Source organism: Phyllostomus hastatus, unplaced genomic scaffold (assembly GCF_019186645.2).
Source record: "Phyllostomus hastatus isolate PE091 unplaced genomic scaffold, TTU_PhHast_1.1 phas_contig_37, whole genome shotgun sequence".
Taxonomy (NCBI): Eukaryota; Metazoa; Chordata; class Mammalia; order Chiroptera; family Phyllostomidae; genus Phyllostomus; species Phyllostomus hastatus.
The window spans coordinates 7,527,445-7,546,817 of record NW_025333867.1 but is presented as its reverse complement, the minus strand read 5'-3'; the positions used below and the strand labels follow the sequence as shown (position 1 = coordinate 7,546,817).

Genomic DNA, 19,373 nt, shown 5'->3' with positions numbered 1-19,373 from the left:
TGAGAACCAGCTGTTACTTCCATTTTGTAGATGAGTCTTCAGGCTCAGTTATGTTAAGTAATTTACCCAAGTTCCCACAGGTAGTAAGTAAAAACCAGGTCTATCCCCAAAGATTAGGCTCCTTTCCCTACATCTCAGTTGCCAGATTTCAAATGAGGGAATGAGGCAGACCCAGCCAAGTCACTCATTCCATGGGAAAGCCAAATTGAAAGAAAAAAGAGAACACATAAACAAGGCGGGCAAAAATAATCTAAAGGAAGGGATGGTCAAAAAGAGACAGATAGTTGGCCAGGAGAAAATGGACTACATGCCAGAAGAGGCAGCTTCCACCCAGTGGACAGTTCAGAATCTTGTTTCCAGCTCCCCGTACTCACAGCAAGCTCAGACTGGTCATTTAAGGGTGGAGTTGTCAGGCAGTTGTCAACTTCAGCACGCCTTAACTCTGCCAGCTCAGTGGATTCTTCTGCCTGATCTATCACATTAAGAAAAGCGTATATAAAAGTGATAACAGTACTCACGCATAACCATGTGCACACTCTCCAATTGCTCTTTGTGGGACCCTCAGTGCAGGGACATCACCATCTTTTGGTAAAAGCTGGTAAATTAGGTCAGGTCTCCAATCTCAGATTGGAAATCTATAGGAACTGCAGAAAACAGCTGTGGGCTCTAACTCATAAGGGCTACCTGATCTGTGCAGGGCCAGCCTTGTAGGTAGACAGGCCACTGCACACCCTATCCCCTGCTGCCTGCCACCCATGTCATTTTTTTCTCATTTGTCATTTCCAGTTGACCCAGAAGAGGGACTATATTAGGTGGGGAAAATGATTTAAGGCTATTAGCAGGTTTTCTTTCTCTAAAGGTACAATAATGAATTTATTATTCTTACATGATCATAGGTTTTCAGTGACCTCTTCCAAGTAAGGTTTTATCATTATTTTTACAAATATTCAGAGTAAGAAAATTTGTTATCTTCTAATATACCTGTCTCTCTTTCATGGTTGATAGGAATCTCAGTGTCTTCTTTATTAAACTTATCAACAAGTTCTGAGGAGATTTCTGTCTGGGTAGGCAACATCTGAAAGAAGCCACATGACTGTTAAAACCAGTAATCTTTTTAAAAAATTTAAGGAAAATTTAAAGCTCAGAAACAGCACATTGATAAACCAGAAGCTTGTCCTCATCTTGTCCTCTTTTGAAGGATCATTTCACTGTTTCCAGCTTCTAGCCTACGTCCATCCTCCAGAAAAGCTCTGACTTACCACTTCCCTGCTCTCAGCCCCTCCCATCCTGGAGTCTTCACAGCCCTTGCTTCCTGTATCCCAAGTCTGAGCCCTGTAACTTCTATCCCTGCTTTACTCAGGGAATGAAGCTCTCAGGATGAGTGTGCTGTGAGTTCCCAACTGTAGGCTCTTGCCATCCCCATCCCTTCCTCACAGGGGCTCCTGGTAGAGGAACTGTGGCTTAATAGCATGAAAAGCCCAATTTTCTCCCAAAATATTTTATTCACTTTGTGAAATGTGGAGATACATGTAATTCTGAAGTTTTTCATGAATGAAGGCAAACCTATAATGTCAGGCCAACTCATGAAGTATGATGGAAGAGGTATTTTCATTAATTGATTGATTCTACTTCTATTTCTCATCTTCATGAAATGGTCTTCTCATGGCTAAGTCTTTGGAAATTATATTTATAATGAACTTTAGCATGCATAAAATGATTTTCTATACAACTAAAGCCAAAAGGATACCAACTGAATGCATGTTCCCTCAGGTCTCTGATATCTTAATTCCACCCCTATTGACCATACCATAGTGTTTTATGTTTTCTTGTCACAAATTTCTTTGCTGTGCCTACTGTCTATGATAGTCTCCTTGCTCTTGTATACAAATACGAAATATTATACTTAGTGAGAGCATAGCAATCTATATAAGGCTCAGATCATTTCCACAAGAAAAGGCCAATAGATAGAACTATTGAAAATTTCCAAAGAGACCCTATTCCTAGTGATTCCCTTCCATCCTCAACGAGCTGAGAGATAAGGAAGTAACAACAAGTCCACAGCAGGTATCCTCAGGACTTCTGGAATAATATGATAAGGAGATGATAATATCCTAGAAAAATTTTCAATTATTCAAAATAAAATAAAGCATTTTGAGGCACAAAGAGGCATTGAGCACTACATAATTAGGATGATACATGAAAAAGAAGAACTGGGATTAAAACTCACTACTCTCAGCTCTTACTTATTACATGATATGAGAGATCAATCCTTCTGCTTAATCAAATGTTCACATCAACACCCAACAAGGAGTTCTGGTTCAAGATGGCAATGTAGGAAATTCCTAAACTCACCCCTTCCCACAGGCACACTGATCTTCAGCTACTATAGTACAATTTCCTCTGGAAAAAAAAACACCAAATGTAGCTGAATGATTCCTACAGATCAGGTGAACAAGGAAAAAACTACAGAGAAGAAGGCAAAAAGTGTTAAGACATGATCTCACCATAAACCCTACCACTAGCATGGTAACCCACAATCAGGAAGGAACTCAGACTGCACATTTCTCATTGAGGAGTAAAGGGTATGAACCCCCACTTTTAAGTGGTGCCCCAACTTTTAAGATTTGCACCCGAGATACAAACTCCGCAATTATCTAGCTTTGAAAAGTCATTGGGACTTGAGTCCATGAGACTTACAAGGCTATAACAAACTGAGAAACAGTTTTGTTTTTTCTTTTAAATTATTGTTGTTCAATTACACTTGTTTGCATTTTCTCCCCACCTCTCCCCCCACAACCCCAGCCAAACCCACCTCCCTCTCTTGCTTCCCCCTTCCCCCTCGGTTTTGTCCATGTGTCATTTATAGTAGTTTCTGAAAACCCTACTTCCTACTGTCCCTCCCTGCTCCCCCCTGGCTATTGTTAGATTGTTCTTAATTTCAATGTCTCCGTTATATTTTGTTTGCTTTTTTCTTTTGTTGATTATGTTGCAGTTAAAGGTAAGATCATATGGTATTTGTCTCTCACTGCCTGGCTTATTTTACTTAGCATAATGCTCTCCAGTTCCATCCATGCAGTTGCAAAGGGTATAAGCTCCTTTTTTCTCTCTGCTGTGTAGAATTCCATTGTGTAAACGTACCATAGTTTTTTGATCCACTCATTTGCTGATGGGCACTTAGGTTGCTTCCAGCACTTGGCTATTGTAAATTGTGCTGCTATGAACATTGGGGTGCATAGGTTCTTTTGGATTGGTGTTTCAGGGCTCTTAGGGTATAATCCCAGCAGTGGAATTGCAGATCAAAAGGCAGTCCATTTTTAGTTTTCTGAGGAAATTCCATACTGTTTTTCACAGTGGCTGCACCACTCTGCATTCCCACCAACAGTCTACTAGGGTTCCCCTTTCTCCACATCCTCTCCAACACTTGTTTATTGATTTGTTTATGATGGCCATTCTGACTGGTGTGAGGTGGTATCTCATTGTGGTTTTAATTTGCAGCTCTCTGATGGCTAGTGATACTGAGCATCTTTTCATATGTCTCTGGGGCCTCTGAATGTCCTCCTTGGAGAACTGTGTGTTCAAGTCTTTTGCCCATTTTTAATTGTTTTTTTTTTCCTGGAGTCAAGTCATGTGAGTTCTTTATATATTTTGGAGATCAAACCCTTGTCCCAGGTATCATTGGCAAATATGTTTTTCCATATAGTTGGTTCTCTTTTTATTTTAATGCTCTTTTCTTTAGCCACACAGAAGCTTTTTATTTTGATGAGATCCCATTTGTTTATTCTTTCCTTTATGTCCCTTGCTCTAGGGGACATATCCACAAAGATGTTGTTGCTTGGAATGTCTTAAGATTTTCCTGCCAATGTTTTCCTCTAGGACTTATATGGTGTTACAACTTATATTTAAGTCTTTTATCCACCTTGAATTTATTTTTGTGTATGGCATAAGTTGGTGATCAAATTTCAACTTTTTGCATGTAGCTGTCCAGTTCTCCCAACACCACTTGTTAAAAAGGCTATTTTTGCACCATTTTATGCTTCTTTCCCCTTTGTCAAATATTAATTGACCACAGAGACTTGGGTTTATTTCTGGGCTCTCTGTTCTGTTCCATTGGTTTATGAGCCTGTTTTTATGCCAGTACCAGGCTGTTTTGATTACAGTGGCCTTATAATACAGTTTGATATCAGGTATTATGATCCCTCCTGCTTTGTTCTTCTTTCTCAAAATTGGGGTTGTTTATGGTTCCATATAAATTTCTTAAATGTTTGTTCTATATCTGTGAAATAAGTCATGGGTACTTTAATAGGGATTGCATTGAATCTATAAATTGCTTTGGGTAGTATGGGCATTTTGATGACCATACATTTATTCTTCCAATCCATGAGCATGGTAAATGCTTCCATTTGTTTGTGTCTTCCTTAATTTCTTTCTTCAGTGTTGTATAATTTTCCGAGTACAGGTCTTCTACCTCCTTGGTTAGGTTTATTCCTAGGTACTTTATTTTTCTTGTTGCTATATCAAATGGGATTTTTTTCCTGATTTCTTTGAGAAACAGTTCTTAAAGGGCTCACTTGCCTTCCCCAGGGCCCAGCATGGAGGCAACCCACTGAAAAGAAACTTATTTGCTTATCTTAAAACTTCAGTCTGAGTGCCAGGCATCTAAGGACAGAAGCCAGAAAGCACTATCATTATACTCTACTTTGTCTTGCCCTAGCTTGCCAGTGTCTCTGGACAGCAGCTTATCCTCTCAACTAGTGCCTTGATTTTTACAGCTACAACCCAGGGGACACCTCTAAATTGCCTGGCTCTTGCGACCAGCAGGGCTCAAACTCAGGACTGCAAACAATGAAGAGTGTTCTTACCTAGCTACCACCCTCAGGACACACAAAAGATTGAGATGTCCAGTCTTTATGTGAAAAAGGCCTATTCACTTATCTCCATAGCTGCTGCCTGAGAGGCAGGTTTCTAATTAAACACAGAACTTAGGGCTGACTGTGAATCCCCAGAGGACTTGGAGGGCAGGTGTTATCTTCATACTTTCCCTCTGCCACGCACCAGACTACCAAGATCTCCCAGACAGCAACTTGTACAACATCTGGTACCCATTTCTACATCTGGTGCCCCAGTTTTGGTGGCTGTAACCCAGGGTATGCCCCTGGATTGCCTGGTTCTGATGGCCATCAGGGCTTGCATCCCTGTGTCCCATAGGACTATAACAGCTGAAGAGACAGTTCCTGTCTGGCTATCACCCCTAGGGCACAGCTCACACAGCAGACTAAAACACACCCCCAGTTTTTCTTTGAAAAAGGCCTATTTGCTTTCCTGAAGATGTGGCAAGAGGGGCAGATTTCTGGTTGGGCACATGCATAGAGGCTACTGAGGTACTCTCCAAAACAGAGGCCAGTGGATGCTACCTTTGCCTTCTCCCTCTCTGCCTCACTAAGCTCACTAGTATCTTCCAGAAAGGAGCTTGTACTGTCACTTAGCACCCAATTTTTGTGGCTGCCACCCAGAGTACACCTCTAGATCACCTGGTTCTAATGGACAGTGGGGATTGCACTCACACTCATAGTCCCACAGGACTGTAAATATCTTCATACTTCAAAAGCTGCTGGCTGATAGTCTATTTTCCAATCAGCCTGAATCTAGGTGTTGACTGAGATCTTTTCCTTTAGGATACTGACAGCTCTTGGAACAATTTCAAATACTAGGAGCCACTAAAAATGAAAGAGGCTGCTTGGACTTTCCCAGGACTGAGAGAAAATGAAGAGCTAGGGCAGGGTTGAGAAACAAGATTCATTTCTTTATGAGGCCACTCCTTCAGATTGGAAGAGGTGGCTATTTTATCTAATGCATAGAAAGCAACAAAAAGAGTAAAATAAAATGTAGGAACACAGGAAGATGTTCCAAATGAAAACAAAATAAGTCTCAGAAGAAGATCTACATGAAAAGGATATAAGTGATTTACTTGATAAACAGTTCAAAATAATAGTCATAAAAATACTCACCAATGGTAGAATAATGGATGATCACAGTGAGAAATTCATAGAAAACATTAAAAATATAAGAAAATACCAAATAGAAGTCACAGACCTTAAGAATACTGTCACTAAAACTGAAAAACACTCTACAGATGTTCAACAACAGGATAGATGAAACAAAAGAAAGGATCACTGAGCCTTAAGACAGAACTCATCCAATCAGAAAGCAAAAAAAAAAAAAAAATGAAAAAGGTGAGGATAGTATAAAATATTTGAGACAACATCAAGTGGACAAACATTCACTATAGGGGTCAGAAGGAGAACAAAGAGAGAAAGGGGAAGAAAGTTTATTTGAAGAAATAATAGCTTAAAACTTCTCTAACATGGAATAGGAAATAGACATCCAGATCCAGGAAACCCAAAGAGGGAAGGAAGGGAGGGAGGGAAGAAGGAAGGAAGGAAAACAAACCCAAAAGACCCACAACATGATACATTATAATTAAAGTGTCAAAAGTTAAAGACAAAAAAGAATCTTAAAAGCAGCAAGAGAAAAACAACTTGTTACATATAAAGGACCCCATCTAAGACTATCAGTTTTCTCAGCTGAAAATTTGCTGAGAAAATTTTCAAGCCAAGGGTATGTGGCACAATATATTAAAAGTGCTCAAAGAAAAAAACTTCCAACCAAGAATATCCTACCTGATAATGCTGCATTCAAATTTGGAGATAAAGTATTCCAGAAAAGCAAAAGCTAAAGGAGTTCATCATTACTAAACCATCTTTACAAGAAAATGTTAAATGGTCTCTTTAAGCTTAAATGAAAAGGTGCTAATTAGTAACAGGAAAATATATAAAACTATACATTTCACTGATAAAGATATATATGCAGTAAAATTATGAACAACCTAATGTAAATAAGCTAATATAATTACTTATAAAGCTAATATGAAAGTTAAAAAGATAACTGAATAAAAGTAACTATAACTACAATACTTTGTTAAGGGATATGCAAGATAAAAAGATGTAAATTTTAACATCAACAATATAAAACATGAGAGGAAGAGTAAAAATGTAGAGCATCTGAATGAAGTTCAACTTAAATTGTTATCAACTTAAAAATAGGCTGGCACAAGTTGCTTTATATCAGCCTCACAGTAACAAATCAAAAAACTATAGTAGACACACACAAAAAAAGATTTTTAAATAGGAACCTAAGCACACCACTACAGAAAATCATCAAATCATACAGAAATAGAACAAGAGAAGAAAGGAACAGAGGATGTATAAAAGAGCCACACAAAAAATGAACAAAATGGCAATCAGCATGTACCTATCAATAACTTTAAATGTAAATAAGTTCAATTCTCCATTCAAAAGACATAGTCACTGAATAAGTTGTTTTTTTTTTAAAGACCCATCTATATGTTACCTTCAAGAGACTCACTTCAGATGTAAGGAAGCACACACACTGAAAGTGAAGGGATGGAAAAGATATTCCATGCAAATGGAAAGCGAGAGAAAGCTGGAATAGCTATAGTTATATCAGACAAAATAGACTTTAAAACAAAGGCTCTATAGTTCTCCCTCACTATATTGCAGTTCACTTATTGCGGCTTCACTGTATCACAGGTTTAAAACCCCAATAGAAGTAATTACGTTTACTTCACTGGTAAGTACACATAGAATTTTATATGTTGTTAAAATTATGTAGGTTTAAGAGTGCAGAAAGTGTTTAAGAGCATATGAAGTGTTTATAAGAGAGTGGGGAAGGTTTATAGGAGTGTGGGAAGGGTTTATAAAGCCTTAAAATATATATAAATAATAAAACAAATATAACGTCGCTACTTCGTGGATTTTCACCTATCGCGGGAGTCTCTGAAATGTAACTCCCACGATAGGTGAGGGATCACTGTAATAAAAAACAAGGAAGATTATTAGTTAATGATAAAGGGGTCAATCGTATCAGCACAATACAATACTTATACATGTTTATGCACCTAACATAGGAATACCTACCTATATAAAGCAAATATTAAAAGACCTAAAGGGAGAATTAGAAATTGAAAACTGCTGAGCGTAAATTAAAAGTTCTCATTACAAGAAAAAATCTTTAATTATGGCAACAGCTCACTAGACTTTTGTGGTGATCAGTTTGCTATATGCACAAATACTGAATCACTATGCTATACACCTGAAACTAATAGTCATGCACCACTTACTACATTCTGAGAAGTGCATCATTAGGTGATGTCATCACTGTGTGAACATTGAGTACACTTACACAAACCCAGATGGTGTAGCCTAGTACACACCTATGCTATATGGTAGAGTCTGCTGATCTTAGGCTTCAATCCTGTACAGCAAGTTACTGTACAAAAACAACATGAGATTAAAACAAACACAACTTAAAATGATGCAATCAAAAGACACAGTAAGCACCAGACGTATGAGGCTGCTGCCAGCATAACACAGTGTACTGTTCTACAGCAAAGTTCTTTTTTCAGTAAGGAAAAAGAATATTCTAAAGAAACAAAAATGGGGAGGGGTGAAGGGTGGGGAGAAAGTACAGACAACTGAACAATAAAATAATTTATATAATAAAAAATACATTTTATTATACTTTTAAAAAGAAACAAAAATATAGAATAGTAAATATATGTCAATAATATTGTTGCTTATCATTATCAATTATGTGCTATACATAATTGCATGTGTCATACTTTTATGTAATTGGTTGTGCAGTAGGTTTGTTTACACCATGACAAACACACATATAATGCATTGCACTATGATGATGATGTTATGAAGGCTACAATGTCACTTGGTGATAGGAATTTTTCAGCTCCATTATAATATTGTGGAACCACCCTCATCTATGAAGTCTATCACTGACTGAAACATTGTTATGTGAATGACATATTATATATCAGTTATATTTCAATTTTTAAAAACCCAACATGGAAACTTAAGAGACATGAAAACATACTAACACAGTAAAATAACTAAAGACAATTAAACCCGCCACCTGTTTGTCTTCTCCTAAAGCTTTAATGGAAGCTTGTGATATGTTGAATTGCAAATCAAAATGGATTTCTATTTTCCTCACTTCTTGGTTTCTGATATTAATAGGCTTCAGGTAAATGATAAATATCTTCTTTTCAGTCTCTAGAAAAAAAATAAAGTATACCAATGTGTATCAACAACTGTAAGTTTTATTTTAAATTTTTATAATTTATAATTTTATAAGTGTACTGTGATATTTGTCAATTGTCCAGATGTTCCTGTAATTACTGGCTGAAAAGAAATATTTTAATGTGTCTTTTTAAAATATTTTTTATTTTTTATTTATTTTTTAGACAGAGGGGAAGGTGGGAGAAAGAGAGGGTGAGAAACATTAATGTGTAGTTGCCTCTCACAGCAACCCCCGAAATGCGGACCTGGCCCATAACCCAAGCATATGCCCTGACTGGGAATCGAACCAGTGACCCTTTGTTTTGCAAGCTGGCACCTAATCCATTGAGCCACACCAGCCAGGGTGAAAAGAAATATTTTAAAAGTTATTTTGAAGTTACTTTTATTAGATTCACATGTGTGTTTATAGACACACACAATATGATTAAGTGGTTAATTTGGCAGAAATAGAAAGTAACTGATCTTAGCCACACAGCAATGGAGATAGCTTCATCTTCTAAAACTCAACCCATTTTTCAAAGAGTATTTTCTAAATATAAAGCTATCATTTATAACAGATGTTTTACATCCCAATATATTAAGAATAACTAACATTCATTCTCATTCTTTCTCTCACCCAGATCCCACTCATTTCTAAAATTCAGATCAAATGTCAATGGTCACAATATGCAAAATGGAATAATCTACCTTTCTTTCAATGTTCTCCACTTACACAGGAGAAATGGAAACATCACAAACAGTCCTGTTCCTCAGACAACAGTCTCCTTGAGGGTCCCCTTCCAGGACACCAGCCCCTTACTGACAAATAGTAATTGTTTAGAACAGAAAATAGCTTGGACCAATGATTTTTAACGAGTGTGCTGCAAGAATTTTTTTTTTTAAACTTGCAATACCTAACTATTTAGTCAAGGGCAATGACCTCTTTTTCCTTAGATTGTCAACCAAAAAAATGACAACAGCCATAAGGGAACTAAATGGTAATGGGAAAAATACAATGAAGATTAACTTTTTAAAAAATTACAATAGCCAACATAAAAAATAGCCATCCAGAGTGAATGCCCTGTCTTGAACCATAAATATATAGGTCTTAATAGAGTGACATTCTATTGGTCACATCACAAAATAAGGCTGCACCTGATTGGTTAATTCTTGGTGCCAGAAATCCTTATATACAAGTATAGGTACCTGCCTTTTTAAAAAGTCACTGGAGAACAAAAATTATAGGTATCAAAATTTTACCTATTTTTGTCAGATGAGCAAAATATATATTTTTTGGTGTGCTACAGATTTTTAGTAATTAGTTTGTGTGCCATGAGATGAAAAATATTGAAGATTTCAGGCTTAGACAAAAATTCAAGGGGAGTCCAAGAATAAGCCATAATAAGTTCATGCTGAGTTGGAAACAGCAGGAGGAAAAAAGAGTACAGTCTATGAAAGAATGGGCAAAGCTAAAGTCACCAACTGTTGAGAATGGAAAGAGGAAAACAGAGTAAGACACACCTAGATCTGGATCTGTGGCTACTGAGTATTTATAACACGGCTAGTACAAACTGAAGTGCGCCATTAGCATAAATTACATGTCAATCCATGAAGGCTTACTACAAGAAAGAGTAAAATATCTGATCAATTTTCCATATTAATTACATGTTAGAAAGTTGATATTTTTATATATTGGGTTAAATGTATATTATTAAAATTAGTCCACTTAAAACAACTTCTTAATGTGGCTATGTGAAAATTTAACATTAAATATGTGGCTCACATTATGTTTCTATAGGACAATGTTGGCCTAGGGAAAAGCTCAGTAATCCCCCAAAATACTGGTCTTGCTGAATATCTAGTCATTGCAGGAAAAGTCTATGAAACACTGCACAAAAGTAATTCAAACAATATCTAAAAGTATACATCTAGTTGGGCTGTACAGCTCAATGCAAACATACAAGCATCAGAAGAAATTACCTGAAGGCTGCACCAAGCATTCAACATACTACTAAAACACTGCCAACTTCTTAGCAAGAAGTTGCATACAAAACTAAGGTGTTGCTTGGAGAATCTGCTAGACAATCTTTAGTGTCCTTGGCTATAAAAATAGAAAGTAATACCTATCTCCTTCAGATACTGTGAGGCACACAGTAAATCATAGTCTCACAGAAAAGTGATATGTTAATGAAGTATAGAATATTAACTTTGAAGGGGAAAAAAGAATATTAACTTTGGCAAGTTGGTTCCTGAAAACCATTACAGTAGCAAGGTTTGGAGTTCAGGGATTTAAACAATGAAGAACAATGCTAGGGGTACCACAGTCAGAAAACCCATGAAGTTCTTCTAAAATGTTTATTTAGAGTAAATATCAACAATATTTTATGTATCTTAAATTAATAGTAATAGTTTGGATGCCTTTTATTTCTTCTTCATGACTGATCACTGTGGCTAGGATTTCAGTACCATGTTGAACAAGAGAGGTGAAAGCAGACACCACTGTTTGGTTCCTGATGTTAAAGGAAATGCTTTTAGTTTTTGCTCATTGAGCATGATGCTTGGCTGTAGGTTTTCCATATGTGGCCTTTATTATGTTGAGGTATTATAACAGGGGAAATGGGGGCATGGTTGGGAAGCATGGAGGACTGTGCATGAGCAGCAGCTACAGTGTGATCATGCCAAGGAGCATGTGTTGTCCTATCAACCAGGGCAACATATCATGATTCAGCAGGAAGAAGTGTACAGGGTGCGTGTTGGGCTAGGGAGGTGATTGGACATAGGGACATACCCTCCTATCTGCTTCCACCACACAGGGTATTCTGGGGGACATCTTTAAAAGAGCAAAGAGTGTGAAAACAAGGAACTCTTTACTTTCCCCTTGCCTTGCTAGTCTAGCTGGCTGCCAGGGGCCTCAGTTCCTGGGCCCATGATTCTTGCAGACCACATGGTCCAGAAGCATTCCCAGCACCCCTCCCCAGGCGTCCATAGTCTGCCTGGCAAGAAGCACAGCAGGCACTGGGCAGGTGGGGTACAAGGGAAGGAGGCTAGGGCTGGTGGACCCTGAAAGCCATATGGTGGGGCAGCTAGCCTTACACCTCTTCCACACATGGGAAGCTACAGCAGCACTAGAGACTAGAGTGAGAGCTGTGTGGGGCTGCCTGACCAGGAACACAGCTGAACTGGTAAGCTGATGCTGAAGAGACAGGGAGCAAGTGCTGGACTGGTGGGCAGAAGCCAAGGAAGGAGCAGCATGCCACCAGTGGGACTTCGGCCAGTGCACACAGACTCCAAAGGATGCCTGGGGCAGACCATGACAACAAGCATGCTGCAGCTGCCTGCATTTTCTCAAGGACAGTACTTTTAAATGGGGAAAGGAATTCTGGGTGCAGACTACAACTGATCTGGCCTGGCAGAGAGTGGCAGGGTAATTTCATTTGGATATTTTAGAAGGAATGGGCTTTGAATCTGAAACTTGCCTTTATTTCAAATGGTATGGCCATCAAATAAAAGCTTCCTTTTCCTTTCCACCAAACTCTGTATCCAGAGTTTTGCCTCTTTGGTGGCAAGTGGTAGGACTCCCACTGGCTGGTTTTGGTAACAGCACGATCCCTCTATTCCCACTTTGCTGAGAGTTTTATCATAAATGGGTGCTGGGTAGCATCTCTTCTACATCTACAATAACAGCTAACGACAACATAAGTTATTTTTAACTTATATTTATGATTACACTTAATTTACATTTCTAGTGAGCTATTTATAACCCCTTTCTCTGTACTACAGATAGGAGGTACTCCCAACTAGTGTATCCTGTCTTTTCAATTTTGTGATTACTTAACTGCTAAGTTTTCTCATCTGTGACACAATAAGAACTATATATTTGGCTTCTGCCCGGGTTCCTGACACAGAACTCCTAAAATCTTTATAATTTCCTGAGTGCTAGGAGCATCTTTTCTCCTAATATTTGGTCTTTTACTCCTGTTCCTGACATAAGAGCTAAGACTCTTAGCATCCCCCAAGTGATGAGTGTCTTTTGTATACTAATGAGGTGACTGGTGGCTGGAGGACCCTAGATGGCATCAGGATGAGGGCTGGTCCCAGAAAGGCTAAGGCACAATTAGAGGGTTAGAACTTTCAGACCCACCACTCAAGCTCCAGGGGAAAGGGGCCAGAGATTGAGTTAATAATCTATCATTCCTATGTGATAAAGCCTTCACAAAAATCCCTAAGGCAAGGGTCTTTGGGCTTCAAGGTTAGTAAACACATCCTTGGGTCTGGAGGATGGAGCACCCCAATTTTACAGGGACAGGAGCTCCTGCATTCAGAGCACATGTGGATCTTGCCCTGTGTACCTCTTTTACCTAGCTGTTCATCTATACCCTTTAATATATCTTTTATAATAAACTGGCAACTTAAATAAGTGTTTCCCTGAGTTCTGTGGGCTATTATAGTAAATTATAAAACCTGAGGAGAAAGTTGGGGAAACCCCAATTTGTAGCTAGTTGGTCAGAAGTACAGGTGGCCATCTGGGCCTTATGATTAGTGGGGGCAGTTTTGTGGGACTGAGCCCTCAACCTGTGGGGTCTGCACTAACTCCAGGTAGTTAGCCTCAGAATTGAGGCCAAGAATTGACATTTGTTGTCAGAAGTGTTGTGAGTGAAGAGTTTTCTTTTACCCTCTCTCTCAATTCTTCCGACTCCCAGACTCCTCAGATGTCAACTGGTACAGTTCCAAAATCTAGGCTCCTTCTCACCTTCCTCTTGTTTCCCAGAGTTCCACTGGAAAAGCCTCTCCTCCTGTCTCACCTCTTCTGCCATCTGCTTTACCACTTCATATATCACAGTCCCAAAGTTTCCCTCTTTTTCCAATAATATCCAACAGGAGAAACTAAAAATGTCTGCACATTAAAACAAATTCTCACATGCATTGAAAAGAACCAATACAGAAAAGTGAAACATTTGAAATGGGCCAAAAAGTTCCTGGGTGCCTGTCTACAATCCTTTCTGGGTTATCTGTACTCTTCATGGTCTTTGAGCTATTTTACAAAGCTGTGAGTTATAGAAAACTGATAGTAATGAAAATGATTCTTGTCCTTAGAAATTCAAATCAATTGTGTCTGTGGAATGCAATTGCCTAGTCTTAAATCTATTTGTAAACTAATTTCAGTATTGCTTATATATGTGTAGTTTTGAATTCTCCTTTGAACTGTTTATTACATCTCAATGACTTCCTCATTAATTAATGAATTAAATAAAATCTGCAACTCACATTCATTTAGTAAATTTGTATAAGGATCATGATTACATCTTTTCAAAAATTATCATTTAACAAAACAAAGAATTTAGCTTATGTACACAAAATATTTCAGGGAAACTCAGGGCTGAGAAAGAATTACCTCATCCTAAGTGGTCCATGGGAGAGCCTTCAGTTACAGGTTCAAGGTTAAGAAGGATTTGTTCTCCCCAGGACTTATATGATGAGAAAGAATTGTGTTACACATTAGGTTTCACTTTTCACCCTGTTTTCAGGAAACTAAGCACCAAATCTGAATCTCCATGGTGGCTACTTTAGACTAGTCTTCATTACAGATGTTTTTATTCTTGTCTGTGTTATCGATTTTCCATTTTTATTATTTTGGTATAAATATGCAAGCTGGTCTAAATTCTCTGTGGAAAGAAGTATAATATCCATATTATCACATAATTTTAGTTTTCAATCTTTAATAAACCCAATTATTTTAAAATGTTAAATATATTAAATTACTTTTAAAAACATGCTTTCATTTTTTAAAGACCCAGCTTAGGAATCCTGATAGATGTTCAAGTATGAGTATAGCTGAAATGCTGAACTGGACTAACAGGTTACTTGTACCCACCCAGAAAAGGATCACTCCTGATTTCATGTCCTTCAAACCTACCTACCAATTTGAGAAGAAAGGTGAGTGATGGAGGTTTAAAAGGAGGATGCCAGGGAGATGACATTTAGACAGAGGTGGCACATAACCATATCCACTCATTATTACTATAAATCTGTAGGAAGGGAAGGACAGGTACTACATGCATTTTTTAAAATTGTGGTACAAAAAATAATATTTGCCATGTTAAGCATTCTTAGGTGTATAGTTCAGTAGTGTTAAGTATATATCATTGTACAACTGCTTTCCAGGACATTTTCATTTTGTAAATCTGAAATGGTTTAACATTAAACAACTATCCCCACTTTCCCCTCCCCACAGACCCTGGTAACCATTCTATAGTCTCTATCAATCTGAGTTCTTTAGATACCTTATGTAAGTGGAATCATACAGTATTTGTGTTTCTGTGACTGGCTGATTTCACTAAGCATTATGTCCCCAAGGTTCATGCATGTTGTCACATGTGTCAGAATTTCTTTCCTTTTTAAAGCTAAAATAATATTCTATTGTATGTATATGCCCCATTTTGCTTATCTATTCATCCACTGATGGGCTCTTAGGTTGCTTCCACACATTAGGTATTGTGAATAATGCTACAATAAATATGGGTCTATAAATACTCATATCTCTTTAAGTCCTGCTTTCAATTCTTCCAGACATATACCCAGAAGTGAAATTGCTAGGTCACATAGTAGTTTTATTTTCAATATTTTGAAAAACTAGACCATTTTCACAATGAGAAGACCAAGCAAATAGAGAAAACTAGGCAAGTAACGGAACCCCAAAGTCACAAAGCGAAGGAGTTAGCAGTCCTGTGCCCCTGCCTCCTGGTCCTCAGCCCACTGCTCCTTCCACTACAATTCTACATCAGTGCACAAAGTCTGCTCTGTAAGTAACTAAACACATACTGCAACTATGAAAAGAAATAATACTCTGAACTAAATGTTGGATAGTTTATCATCTTACCTATTATGCTGAAATTAATCACTTCTTCCTTCAAAAGTATTACTGAGTCCCACAAAGCACTCTTGAGGAAAAATAAGTGAAATTCATGAGCACATAACACATACTCACATATGAACAATCTCTAAGTGCTTAAGTTTAAACAAAAATCAAATGTGATTACCTCAGTACTATTTATATAAAAAGTTACACTCTGACTTCCTAGGTTGAAATCAATCCAAAATTTCTCTAATTTTTCATCTGCTGGTTTTCTCATCTGTAAGATAAAATTTCAGCATTAATTATACACATAAATATTATGTCAAAGGTTCAGATGAAAACTTTTCCATTAAAAACAGAACTTCTGCTTTTCCTAAAACACTACCCTAATATTATAGGGTATCTTTATTGCCTTACTCATTTCAACAAAACAAAAGGAAGATCTCAATTTTATACAAGTAAACTACTTCTGAAAAAAATCCTACTATCTTTAGCTATTTAATGAGATGTTTAAATATGTCAGATGGCTCTATCCACACAAACCTTTTTTCCTAGTGAAATCACAGAGACGACAGTTCTATGTTTAAGCAGTAACAATCCACACTGCATACAGCTGGAAATGTGTAGCAAAGGAAGTACTGTGATCAAATAGAAGTGGTGATTTGTCTTCTAACTCACTGTGTACTAGGATAGAGCTAAGATTGAAGATTTCAAGTTACCTTCATTTTAATTATTACAAAATAAATATATGCTTATAGTAAAAAAAAAAAAAGAGTCAAACAGTATGGTGTTTATAGAAACAGCAAGCTTCTCCTTCCCTGCCTCCCCACTGCCCTTAGGTACCTTCCCATAGGCACCATTAACAATGCCTTTGTTTTCTCCCAGACATAGTATAGACATTATCAGGAAATACAAAGTTTTTATTCCACAACAATGAAGCAAACACTAAACTTACCATTCTACCTCCTGTTTTTCCAATAAACAGTATTTCTTAGACACCTTTCCATCATACATGCCTACTTTTTTATAGCTATAGAGTTGAATAGAGGTTTTAACCCACAATGTATGTTACGGGAATCCAATGAACGGGCCCTGACTGTAGCTGATGGAAATTTAAAAGTCCAAGAAAGAAGAAGAACCAAGCAGAGAATGAACTCCTCAGACAATTAGAAGGAAAAGTAGAATACAGATACAGGAATCAACCCATCAAAATCAGTTCTAGAGAGAAATTTGTAGAGTAGTCATGAGCTGCAGACACAGTTCACAGAGGCCAAGAACAGGTTTGGAACCCAAAACAAAGGAATCATTAATTAGGAAACCCTGAAGACATGGCTCAGACAACCTCCAACAAGGCGAAAGTCAGAGATCTTTCAAGATTTTACACCAAAATTGAGATGTTGCAAGATTGGGGCACCTATACATGAAGGAACTTGTTCCTTTAGAAACCAAAGGAAGGAGTAAAAAGAGGCTGCTCAACTTTGGACTATAAAGTACATAGTAGAATTTCTTATGAAAAGGAAAGTGTCCCCAATTGATGTGGTTGGAGTAAGAAGCATCAACTGTGTGGAAAGAAGCAAAATAATTGCCTTTTCCCCTTTTACCTAGATGTGAATAATGTTACCCACTAACACAGTAAAATAAGGCTAGGTTCCTGTAATTCACCACATGAACACATATAAACCCTAAAATTTCTTTATCTAGTAGTAACAATAGGACCCTTAAACTCACTGGTAATGCACCCCAGTTACAGTATGAGAAGATAGGGGAGACAATGAGCTTCAGAGTTGAGGCCTCAGCCAGAAGTGAGCTGCCTTTTCTACAAAGCCCTGCTGAGTGACAAGAGCAGCATGGCCACTTACTGAGTAAACCTAACTCTGGGTTTCATCACATACCACCCTCACCACCCCCAGGAAGCAGAAACATACCTCATGCCCATCAGCAAAAGCAGCAATACATGGAAATGAATAGACCCTGTAAAACAATTCACAATTAAAAAGTAAAAATATGGATGGAACCCAAGCACAGCCTACAGATGTTCTACAAACCAGCATTTATGAGCAGGGTATGCCATCAAGTCTCCTTATACAAGATATGAAAGGGGACCTCAACTCTGCAAATGGGGATCTTCTATGGCTAGATTTCAAGTCTCCATCTGGCAATCTACAAACCAGGTTTATTGGTACTATACCTCAGCCCAGTTGCTTGTCAAAATTACCAATGAAAGGAGTAAATTTAGCAAGTATCTTCCCGTCATGGACTTTACTGTCCATAATGTGCCTTCCCCTTGTGACCTCAAGGCTGTAGGACTTGTCATCAAATCTTCCCAGAGGATGTAATGTTAAAAATATTCCAAATCATAAATATGCTAAAAGACTGATAGAGATTATTTTTTTAATCTACACTTATTTCCAGAGAGAAGAGAAGGGAGGGAGAAAGAAAGGGAGAGAAACATCTATGTGTGTCAGAAGCATTGATTGCTTGTCTCCTACTTGCTGCCAATGGGAACCTGGCCCACAATCCAGGCATGTAAGTGCTCGCATCCACTGAGCCACACCAGCCAGGGCTGATAGAGATTATTTTTAAACACACAAATGAGTCAACAGGCAGAATGCGTCTAATCTTCTAAGGTTTCTATGCAATGAATAATTCAGTAGTATACAGTATATTCTGTCCCAAAATATTATAAAATAGATCCTATATTTTTTTATATTAAACATTTTCAGAATATAACTAGTCAAAAAACAAGGCTCAGATAAACATCTTACCTTCTTTGGTCACCGAGTCTGTTGTTCAGGTAATTAAGAAACAGTCTACTGTCCTTCAAAGCAAATAATGCAAACACTTAAATAAACCATCAAGGTGTCTTAAATAGTACTATCCTCACCAGCATGTTAGAAGCCAGTGTTTGCCTCTAAATTTCTAGTACCTAGTAACATCACAAGATTTCACAGAGATTCACTATTACATGTTAACTAAAACAATACTTTATGTCAGAAGAGGAGGCCCCAGACATTATGTTCTAGAAGGAATCCCTGAGCCAGGAGGTTTTCAGCTGAGGAATGTGTAGATCTCTCAAAGTTCCATTCACAATTATATATCCCTTGGTTAGAAAAGTAGCAATAGAAACTGCATCTTACTGATGAGGTAGATTACAATATTTGACTAACCCTCTGGGCATCCATCTCCCTAACATCTGTCCAGCACAAGCCAACCACAAACCCATAAAACTTACACATCGCCTGCCATTTTCCTTATCCAGAACACTCTACATGCTACTTCTTGGATTTCCCCTCCCAGTATATGCTCTAACAATGAAGAATATTTTTAGAGCTCTCCTATCCTACAGCTATTAGGAAGGTAAATTTGTTGCC

The 19,373-nt window shown here is 37.8% G+C and overlaps 1 protein-coding gene across 1 annotated transcript in view; it reads right to left on the bottom strand.

Annotated features, from left to right (window-relative positions):
* Positions 1 to 19,373, bottom strand: part of SYCP2L (synaptonemal complex protein 2 like) — a 69,771-nt gene that overhangs the window by 32,253 nt on the left and 18,145 nt on the right. The window contains exons 11-17 of the mRNA XM_045841666.1: positions 18,768 to 18,820; positions 17,928 to 17,973; positions 16,187 to 16,279; positions 16,027 to 16,087; positions 9,004 to 9,143; positions 982 to 1,075; positions 375 to 472 (exon numbers count right to left, since the gene is read on the bottom strand). Coding sequence (XP_045697622.1) covers positions 375 to 472; positions 982 to 1,075; positions 9,004 to 9,143; positions 16,027 to 16,087; positions 16,187 to 16,279; positions 17,928 to 17,973; positions 18,768 to 18,820 — 585 coding nt within the window. The remainder of the gene's footprint in view (positions 1 to 374; positions 473 to 981; positions 1,076 to 9,003; positions 9,144 to 16,026; positions 16,088 to 16,186; positions 16,280 to 17,927; positions 17,974 to 18,767; positions 18,821 to 19,373) is intronic.